This window comes from Acartia tonsa, chromosome 3 (assembly GCF_053477335.1).
Source record: "Acartia tonsa isolate MP-2025a chromosome 3, ASM5347733v1, whole genome shotgun sequence".
NCBI classification, from domain to species: Eukaryota; Metazoa; Arthropoda; class Copepoda; order Calanoida; family Acartiidae; genus Acartia; species Acartia tonsa.
The window spans coordinates 47,074,311-47,086,081 of record NC_137262.1 but is presented as its reverse complement, the minus strand read 5'-3'; the positions used below and the strand labels follow the sequence as shown (position 1 = coordinate 47,086,081).

Here is an 11,771-nt window from a genome sequence, read left to right as displayed (position 1 = left end):
TGTTCTTTTATGTCATCTTGTTGTAATCATCTAATTTATGTATGATTTTCATAATTTTATCCAGGATTTTTCATTCAACAACCAAGCATTTGATTATCGCCTACCCAACAAACTAACAAGCTTTTATAATCAACAAAATGAAAACTGTTTCAACGAATCCAATTCTACAAACATTTTCACCAATCAGAAGTCTTCATTGCATACGCAATCTGATCTCAGTACAAAAACTGGCGGGAAATTGAAAGTTACAGCTGTTAAAGATCCAGAATATGATATTTCTTTCAGTTACATTGACAACTACAATGACGATGCTCCCTTTACTGCTCATAATTCTGATAATTATGATCTTAGTACAAATTATTTGCTTGATTTAAATACTTGTGATCAAGGACCCTCAACCTCAGGTTACACACGACCTGTTGAATCTACTTCCATCGGCAAAACAATTCCTAGAAAGGAAACAAACAAAGTTCATTTAGAATCCAAAAGATTTTCATGTTATTCCTGCAGTCAATCATTTAGTGATGATGTTAAATTGAACACACACATAAAATCTGAACATTCAGCAAGTCAAGTTAGAAATTCAGATTTTACAAATGATTTTCTCTCAAGCGGGCCTGTTAATTTAAGTCCCATGAAAAATAGAACTAATAATGAACCAATACCAAAAATTATTAATAAAATTGATAATATTAAACCTATAATAAAAAGTCCAATATTAAAACCCAAAAAAGTATTTAAATGTAATGTATGCAGTGATACTTTTACATTTCAATCTGCCTGTAAGAGACACGAAAAACTACATGACAATATTAAACCTTTCTCATGTGAGAAATGCCACAAAAAGTTTAGTAGAAATTTTGACTTGAAGAATCACGTAAGAACTCATTCAGATTGTGATAGCAGTAAATGTTCTAAATGCAAGGTAGGGTTCATCTTTCTATATTGAAAATAGTTCATAATCAGACTAGCGACTATGCCACTAGAAGCATCCAAGGTCACCTAAGATAAAGCGGAGGGTATTCTGCACCCTCCCCTTATTTTCAATTTAAGTTTTAAAAAAAAAAGTTTTTTTTGTGGGTGGGAAGAGGGGTTTCGCTAAAAATAGTTTAAAACCTTCCCTAGACCTTTAAGAAGCTTCGATGTAAAGGAGAACCATATCGGTTAAGCGCTAGCGAGATCCTTTGCTACAGACAAAAAAGCTTACTAATTATATAATAGGAGACTATACATTTCATATTTGCCCATTTCTATTTTTATCTTTATATTTTAGGAAGACTTTCCAGCCGACCGCAACGAGCACAAATGCAGCGTAGAAGAGCCCCCCAAATATCCTTGTCCAATATGCCCCAGATCTCTCAACTCTAAACGAGAGTGGGGGGCTCACATGTGGAAACATACAGGGGAGTCAAAATACATTATTATGTCCGAAGATAAAGAATTACCCCTGTATGTACCCAAGAAAGACATCAAATAGAAATGGATATAGCATACGTGTACATTGTGACTGGGGAATTTTTTTCGTCAATTAAGGTTGTTAATATAGTCCTCAGATATTGGACAATGCGTTTCTCCATGGTCAATCATAGTTGGAGGGGGGGGGGGGTATCGTTATATTAGCCAGCTAGGAGAAACATTTCATCAGGGTATGCAGGAATCTCTTACAATATCCCCATATTCTAAATCCATTCATATACATAGAAAAGGAAGAAAAATATTGTTAAAAGAAAATAACGAAAATTTTTTTTATTGTTAAAAATTTACATTGTAATCGATGGCTGTGATTAAATCTCAACAAATTTAATCTTGTTTGTTAATATGATATGTTTTCAACAGTAAAGCTACTCTATAAGTCGTCAACATGTATTATGCTATAATGGCGTTGTTTTCCTACAAAGTGCCTTTTGAGCACTGAACCTTAGCCCAGAGTCTGTGAATTTTCACAAGTTTGCTGTGGTGTCTTTGAACTAAATCTTACTTGTTCGGTTTTATTTAGATAGAGAAAATTTTTGGCGTTGTGAACTTTCTTTGATATATGATGTGCAATATTATATTAATCTCTATAATTTTCTCTGCATATTTTTCTAGCTTTTTATTTGTACAGCTACATTAGCTGGATATATTGGGTATGTCTGTCAATCTTTAGTAATATTATTAAAATACTAATTGCTTGTCACAGTCCCTCTAAACAAATGCTAGCAACAGAATGCCGAAATTAAATCATTGTTTTTTCATATACTTTTCAAATACCAATTGATATATAATTACTTGAATGTTGCACCAGATTTTCATGTACTCTCAACAAAGTGAAACTCGCAGCTGGCTAAAATATCGATACCTTCCATCCACACCCTTAACTCCATCCCCTTTCCCTCTACTGGATGAACGAATTGACTAATAGTTGAGGACCATGTTAGCAACCTTAATTGACGACAAATTGTCCCCTGTCAATTCATCCACGTATGTTCTATATCCAATTTAATACTTGATCTATTTGCATTTTAAGTACATCTACCAAATACTCCATACATTACTGTTATTTTTTTAGGGATGGCAATCCGTCAAATTTTTGGACCGGATTCGGATTCTTACAAGAATCCGTCTAAAAATTGGCGGATTCCCAAGTGCTACATATGTCCTAAAAATTAATGTTCTCTATAATTCACTTCCGAGAATCGAACCAGATTTTAAAAGATTTTATATATAATGATAAAAGAAAGAAAAAACTCAAGACGCTAATTTTAGCCTACCAATTAAGAATCCGAATCCGCTATTAAAAAACGGATTCCGGATTCGGATTCCAATATTGACCAAAAATTGGTCGGATCCCGGATTCGGATTGCCAACCCTATTTTTTTATAAATAAAATATTCGTTGTTGTTGCGGCGCTTATTATAAACATTATAATCCTTGTTTCTCCATAACTCACAATTGAACTTTAGTGTTAGATTTGAAAATGAGTAAAATACAAAAATGATCTGAAAAGTTGGTTGCTTTTGTAATTAAGCTCATCCAATTTGAAAATGTGTTGTAATATTTCTGAATGATTTTTTAAATGGCAGGGTCAGAAGCTGAAAAATCTTGGCTTACGACTGTTGCTGTTAATTATTGAGAGAAAAAAACGCTCTGTTCCTGAATTGTTTACATCCTGGTGACTGATAAGGGGTGCAGTTGCGATTAACTAAACGTGCAGTTGCCGAACCCTGCAAATGCTGGTCAATAATTTAACCATCATGATGAAACTTAAAACATTTTGTCAGATAATTGAAAGGAAAGAGTTTTTCTTAGCTCTGCACAAAGCTAGCTGCACTTTTTGATGGTTGGTCAATACCAAAGTATATTTATTAGAGTAATGTTATGAAAAGTTGCGCTTCTTATGATTTTGCTATTAAGAGGGGGGAATTAAAGTAAGAAAAAATTTATGGGGAGGTATGGGACTTTGGACTGTAAATTACACTTGTTCACAAAGTTTCATAACCATGTTATCTTATTTGTTCTTATAAACTCATAAACTTTTATTGAACTTTTATTGTATAAATTTTTCGACCAGAAATTTTATCAATGGGGTGTATATCAATCTATCGTCTATTGTCTTATTCCTTCAGAACCTTGGAAAATTTATATTTTCTTTGACTATATTCAGTATTTAAATCAACAATTTGACATACTAGCGATTAATTGTGTAAATTTTGTTGTGGTCAAAACTATCGCACAATGAAAATTAAGCTCAATCTATAAAAAAAATGACTTATTAAGTTACATTGGTCAATAACACAGATTTAGTCATATTAAAAGCACTGGAAAATGACAAGAATGAAAACATTTTTAGCATATTATTGCAAACCTTGTGCATTTTATTTCATCTAATCATTTCTTCCTTGTAAATTAAAGTAATGAAAGGTTTGCCTAAAATTTTGTGATCATTAAATCCTACAAATAATTTGCAAAAAAAACCTTAAAAGCACAGTGACGTACAGACTACCATTATGGAAAGCTGCGCTCCCTAGAAGAAACGCACGTGCACACATTCCAATACTTGCTCTGTGCATTCTTCAGAGAAATTCATACTCTTTTATTTTACCCAAAGTCGGTATTTTATATGTAGTTGGTAATTTGAATGGACTTTAGTTACCTCGAGTGGAGAGTGTGGCTAATATATAAATAATATGTTGACACAGAGTTTTCTTTCTTATAATTTGCCGCTAAAATGAAATATTCCGTGTAGTAAGCTTTGTCGCGAAGTATCTCGCTAACCACTGAACCAACTTGGTTCTTCTTTACAGTGAAGCTTTTAATAGATCGTGAAATGGTTTTACGCTATTTTATTTTTATAATTAAGTCTGGGTATGGTTTTTTGCTATTTTTATGCCCTTCCATAATACTTCGAATATAAAGCCCCTAGATACTAGGGGCGCAGCTGCTAGTTTCATAATACAGGGGTTGACAATAATACAACTAATAAAATTATTCCCTGTTTTGTTGACCCGGGACTTCGGCCCAACGAGGCCGAAAAAAAACTTTATCATATAATTTTTATTTTACCTACCACGGAAAGCTGTGTAAAATAGGATGCGAGAAATAACCACTATAACAGGGTGGATTATCAGTACAAGTATACATTTGTTCATTTAATTTCCGAACTGTTTTATTTAGAAAATACTTGAAATAGTATAAAATATATTATTTAAGATCAAAGAATTTGCCCTGTAACCACGGAGTTTTGTATGAATTTTCCTTTTCGTTTTTTTGTATCATTTGCTGAGGAAACTAGCGCTGTGTCCCTAGTTTTTTAAGAGAAGGGAGCTGTTTAAAACCCTAATGAAAACATAAGCCACTAAAAGCCTCAGTCCCATTCAGCTACTTGAAGCCTCGGCCACCTAAAGCCGTAGCCATCCACGTATAGCCGCATGGCTGATTCTTCAAGTGGCTGAATGCGTCTGAGGCTTTAAGCGGCTTAAGCCGCGTGGCTACGACGAAGGCTGAGGCGTATTTGGGTGGCTGAAAAAGCTGCGCAGTTGATTTTTGAGACTTTTTTAGAAATAGAATCTTTGCTAGGAATTCCTTTCTTTGTTGGATGGATTATTGTGTCTGATTGTCTATCAAGGGTAATAAATATATTCTTTAAAACCAAACAAATTGAAATTCAATGTAGCAAATGTACAAAAATTTATTTAGAAAATCAAATTTATAATTTTCTACTAAAATAATGTGGGAATTAAAATATCACAAAATTAAAATTGATTAAAAATTATTTGATTTATCTCACCTTTATCAGGGCAAAGCTTTTCTACACTTTAGGTGTTTCTTATTGTACATAGTAATAGTATAGCAATATGGTTGTAAGGAAGCGTAGATTAACCTGACAATGACAAGGCTCTGAGTATCTAAATGTAGATCCCCAACCAGTAAATTTTACCAATTAGAATTTTAAACTGTTAAAACTTGTTCACAATTTGTTACGAAAGGGCAGTTTTTTTTCCTTTCATCTATATACAATACATATAACAAGTCTCTTAATATGATAAGGCTAGCTTTTTGGGAAATTGTTTAGTCCAAAATTTCGTCGCTCTGTGACGTGACTAAATGTAATGACTAATGTCTGCTAAAAATTCCTTTTTAAATTGAATTGATTATTGTGTTTTAAAGAAAATTTACAACAAATAAAGAGAAAATTTTATTTGTTCATGGCTTTAATATGCAATTGCATTATATTTGTATCTTGAGCTGTATTGAGCTTCGTTGTCTCTGATATATTGTTGTCCTTGTTTTTATTTTTATAAAAATTGCAACTTGGCTTATAATTTTTATGATTAATAGCGGACCTAGCCTTGTATTGCAATTGCGAAATTTATTAAGCAAGGACGATAATCATCAAAATAGCGGAGAGTGAGAAGGTTTTCAAACAACGGTTTCTCTTTTTCTAACATGTACCAAACATAGCGAAGCTACTATAAAATTCACTATGATTGCTCATAAGTCACACTAGGGAGAAAATGTAATTTTCTCAGTTGCTGTGGAAGATAGACAACAAAAAAATTCAGTGATGATTTCTATGGCATGTTTGCATCTATTTTATACATTGTTTTGTCCGTCTGTCTGTCGGTCATGCTTCAAAAATCATAAACCTTTCTTTCTTTTCTTAGTAATGACAACTGAACATAAGCTCTGTTACTTATGGATGCTATTACCTTGTTTTTTTTATTATTCGTAGGAAATTGTCTATAATAAGTTGCAATACCTGATTTTTCATGATTTTTGGAAGCCTATACTGAAAATATATTTCCTATATCTTTCTTGTACAACGGACACAATAAATAGAGGAGTAGCCGCACACTCTTTAAAATATGATTATAATTCCTCTATCCGAATCCAAGAAAAATCGGATAAAAAAGAAATTTAAAATTGATTATTGAATGCAATTATGCTTATCAGCCCTCCACATTAAGAGATATAAGTTTTCCGGAATTTTAATGTAGGGAGTAGATTTGAAATCTGCATCAAATTTTAAGGATTTTTTATAAAATTCATTTTTTGTATAATTCTTTATCTAAAAGCGGAAATACAAATTAAGTTAATTAATTTTGGCATCCGTGATTGGTGGATTTAAAAAATCTGCGCTCTGATTGGATGTCGTACATCATTCAACCAATTAGAGCGCAGGTAGTTTAAAATCCAACTATCCTATTGGTCAAAATTAATTAACTTAAAATGTATTTCCGCTTTTAGATAAAGAATTATACAAAAAACGAATTTTATAAAAAATCCTTAAAATTTGATGCAGATTTCAAATCTACTCCCTACATTAAAATTCCGGAAAACTTATATCTCTTACTCCACATCCCACCTACTGAATGGTGTCCAAGGAAAACAACAAAAAAGACATTCTAAACATTAATGGCACAGTGCGTATGAAGGTGCTTTGATTTTTGTGTTAGAACCTAAATTGGGACATAGTGCATTTAATTACCCTAGGTTAGGTAACTTCATTTCACTTTTCAATAAAATCTAAAATGCAGCCTTTTTTATAGAGAATTAGATTTGAAAATTTCAAGTTTAATTTTCATCCACTAGGAGTTATCAGATAATCATGACAAGAAAAGCAAAGATTATTTATTTAAAATTTTGAACAAGTTTGCTTTTATAAAGTTCTTCATAAAACCACTCCTGAAGTGAGTTAATTAATGTCTTTTTTATCAGTTGCTTTGCCAAGGTCACGGAAATTCAGCCTTAAATAAATCATATATAGAGAGGTGTTATGACAGACTTTATAAAAGCAAAGTTGTTCAAAAATTTAAATAACTTTTCTTGTCATGATTATCTGATAACTCCTAGTGGATGAAAATTGAACTTGAAATTTTCAAATCTAATTTTCTCAAAAACGGCTGCATTTCTCATAGGCCCCGGGAAGGTTTATCTATTTTCTTGGGGGGTGGTACACCCCCAACCCCCTTAAAAATGAAAAATACCCCCCCCCCAAAAAAAAACAAACAATTTTTTCTTTTTAAAACTAAAATTAAAATAGTGGGGTCGACTATCCCCCCCCCCAAAAAAAAAAAAAAAAAAATTCCCCTTCCTAAATTTTTTCTTTTCTTTTTATTTAACTCTAAAATACGAAAAATTGGTTTGATTAAACCTCTTGGGGCAAAGCCCCTAGTATGATATATTTGAATTATTTATACAGATATACAGTTGTGCGGCTATAACAGGATAAATATCAAAATATATTGGATTTGTAAATTTGCGCACGAAGCGCTTAAATTTTGTTTATAATACCTCCTGAACTTTAAGGGGGTGTGACCTTTTTATTAGTAGACCCCTGTGAAAGGGGTTGACCCCAAGAAGGTAGTAATCCTATGATAAAAAAGCTAACCGGCAATAGTTACTTGCAAACTTCAATAAATATCCTGCTTCAAACAATTTCTATTCAACTAAAAATAAATTTAAACATAAGATCACTCTCTTATTCATCAACCACAATTTTGAGTAACATCAAGGAAACACCAAAGTTAATGATGATTTTAGTGCCAGAAAAATTATTGAATCGCATCGTAAAAGACCATAAAGAGGATTGGAATTAGAAATCTGATAGGAAAATTTAAATTTTGGGTGTTGTCACTGTTGGTAGTTTTATAGTAGCGAAGCTACTCTATAATTCCAAAATGTCCGTCAGTAAGGATTACCAAGCTGCAATACTCTGTAAAACAGTTTGTACGTCCTTTTGTTTTTAATTTCAGTAGTGACTATTTATATTTTTGTGATTTGCTGCAAATGTACTTTGTCCTCCTTGTTCCGTTAATTAGATTTATTGGCTACAAGTCTGCACTGGGTAGCCAGAGCAACATTTAGGTCTAGATACTTTAAAGTTTAGTTAGACAACTACATGAAATTAAATGGAGGTTTTATATACATAGTGTACCTAAATACTATTATGCTTTATCTAATTTTGAAATTTGTAAAGGTTATCTCTCATGAAAAAAATATAACCAGGGAGGGAGAGGACATTGTAATGCAAATTATACTGGTACCTAAAGTATAACACCTCTCATTCGTTGGCTTAAAAACTTTGGTACTATTATTTAATCTTTATTGGTTGGTTCCAACTTTTCAACAATAATCATAGTCAACAGTTAATCTTGTCAATCAGAATTAAGGATATACATTAGGATATATAGGTTGGAAGGAATTTTAATGTTAGAGGGAGATTTGAAATCTGCATCAAATTTTAAGGATTTTTTATAAAATTCGTTTTTTGTATAATTATTTATCATAAAGCGGAAATACAATTTAAGTTAATAAATTTTGACCAGTAGAATAGGTGGATTAGAAACTACCTGCGCTCTAATTGGTTGAATGATGTACGACACTTAAGCTTCTCCTATCAGAGCGAAGATAATTTTCAATCCACCAATCACACATGTCAAAATTAATAAACTTAAATTGTATTTCCGCTTTTAGATAAAGAATAATACAAAAAACTCTAACATTAAAATTCTTTCCAACTTATATATCTCAATATACATCCGTTTATTACTTATTGTCTTATCCCCTAAGAAATCCTCCTCTAGACTGATAAAATTAAGGATGACAACATCCATAAGTAGCAAAGCCCCAAAAATCATGGAGTGGACAAACGGACAAAGTGAGTTATAGAGCATATGTTATGTTCTCAGAGAGAAAATAGAGATAATATATCATTGAAATCTTAACTAAAAATTAAGCTTGATATCTTCAATAGAAGCCGAGAAAATCATATTTTCCCATGAAAATTTGATACTAAGATTAAGTTATTATATAGGAGAGAAAAGTCAAAATATTATATTGTTTTATTTTGCACATTGAAAAAATTATATTTATATAAAAGTTGCAAATAAAGAAAGTAGAACAAAGTACTGTAAAAATGTTTTCTTTATGATATATTTGCAACCTAGCCATTTTAGTTACATTCAAGGGCGTGCAAGAGGGGTGGATTATCTATCTATCCACCCACCCCCAATGGCCACTTTTTTAAAAGAGGACATTTTCTTCAGAAAGTCGCTCTTTTACCTTTGATAGTACTTTATGATATACTGGCGGCTATGCCCCTAGAGGTCAATATTGGAAGGAGGGGGGGGGGGGGGGGCGAAGGAAGTTAAACCTCCACGTTTAATTTTAGTTTTATAAAGGAAAAGTTACAATACTTTTTTGGAGCAGTTTTTTAGCTGGGTCATTTTCTCTTTGAAGGGTGGAAGTACCCTCACCGAAAATAGTTTTAAACCTTCCCCGGACATATAAGAAGCTTTTTGCAAAGGAGAACCATATCGGTTCAGCAAGATCTTAGGCTTCACACAGACAGACATACTTTTACATTTATAATTTACCCCCAGCTGAAATAATTGGCACGCCCTTAGTTCCAGTATATCTGTTAACTTTTTTTAAAATTCCATATTTGGAAGTATGCCTCATTGGGGCCTTACATACAACTTTTAGGTATTAGAGTAGGATTAGACTTTTGTGTATCAGCGAAGCTAGTCCATAGTTTTTAGTAACAAAGCTATTCTATGAAAGATTGTGTCCTTTTGTCTGTAAGCAAGGGGAGTCCGATTTGATGACTGTGTACTGTGTAGAGATTTTATACATGTGAATTACCGATAGACATATCAAAAAGCAATAAAATCATAAAAAGTAATGTATTCGCCAGAAAACCACTATTACAATTTTCAGGGCTGTCGAGGGATAAGACAATGGACGTTAAATTGATTGGATATAGGTCACGATTGAGAAAACGTGCTTATAAAACTTTGGGTACCAGTATAATTTACAGTATCTTCCTCCATGCTTATGTATTATTATTAAAACATGTATTTTTTTCGCTTCATACAAATTAGGTTGAGAAATAAGACAGAGAGTTGGGTTTATTATTGTTGTCCACTGACTAATCATGTTTATGATCGATCTAAATTCACATGGTCTACTATTCACCTCCCACAGAAGTAAAACCATAAATAGAAAGAGGAGTTCAGGGTTCAAGGATTTCTTTACAAAATTATTTAAAAATTGTGGATTTAATAACAATACCTGCTAAATATAGAAGAATAATTAAAATGAACAAAGACTCAAATACATATCAAGTAATCTAAAAACTATAGCCTTTAACTTTTCGGCCAGTTAATTGTTTTCTTCTTCTGTATATTAGTGTTCAATGTAAACTTTACATTTGTAGTAAAAAAGCTTCTCTACAAGTGTCTGTATCTGTCTGTCTGTTCGGTGTTATGGGGTTGTCAAGTTAAAATCTTTAGAAGTACATATACTTCCAGTGAGGGAGGGGACATTGGGCTGTTTATTACAATAGCCCTCAAACTTTTACAATAAGGTTTTCTTATTCATTGGCATAACATCTTTGGGGACTTTTATTGAATATTGATTGGTTGGTTCATTTAGTTCAGTGCCCAAACGTTTTAACAACTAATTAAAATGTACAGAAGAGGTAATATTGTGTATTAGGTATCATTGGGGATGTATATATCAATATATCGGCCATTGTCTTGACCCTTTAGATCCTTGAGATACTTAACTCCCACCATCATTTAATTTGCAGCTTAGAAATCTTTTATCTTATTTATTTCGCAACTTTCGGACAATTTACCTTGTTGGAAAGTCTTGTAAGTTGTATAGACAATAAATTTGAATAATTTATTATTCCATGCAACATAAGAAACTTCATTTTTTACTCTGAATTAATTAAGGTTTTCTAGAAATCAAATTTAGAAAAAAATCAAATAAAAAGGTTTTCTTATAAGTAGCGAAGTTATTTTACAAGATGGTATTTGGTTAGTTACGAGTACTTGTCATTGGGTCAGCGTATTTATGATACAAATTAAATGATATATTGGCATGTCTTTATTATGTCAGCTATGAATTTTTTTATGTCACACTGTTACTTTTTGAATATGTTTAGTAGTATTGAAAAAGAAATGGAGTAAAAAGGCATTAATATATCTCTTTTGCTCCACTTAAGCTACGCTACCAAAGAATAAAATCATTCTTTTTAATTTGTTTCAAGAGTTCATAACCTAGCAACGGAAAGGAAAGTATTCAGAAAACAAATTCCTAAAAAACATTAAGTTAATGCATCCCAATATAAGCCGTCAAAAATATCAGACAATACATACGCAATTAAATGATATAATTATTATAAAAGGAGAAATAAATTTATAAAGTAAACTTGCTTTGTCTTCTATATACATTGCAAAAGAATGTACATGTAGGGAAGGGAGTTAATAAAAAAACCTCCA

The 11,771-nt window shown here is 32.0% G+C and overlaps 1 protein-coding gene across 1 annotated transcript; it reads left to right on the top strand.

Moving 5' to 3' along the window:
- The first annotated feature begins 22 nt into the window (after positions 1-22).
- LOC145314390 (uncharacterized) lies at positions 23-1,804 on the top strand. Its single transcript, XM_080154274.1, has 2 exons — positions 23-925; positions 1,274-1,804. Exons 1-2 carry the CDS (start codon positions 38-40, stop codon positions 1,475-1,477), a joined length of 1,092 nt encoding a protein of 363 aa, XP_080010400.1. The 5' UTR covers positions 23-37; the 3' UTR covers positions 1,478-1,804.
- Positions 1,805-11,771: the final 9,967 nt, after the last annotated feature.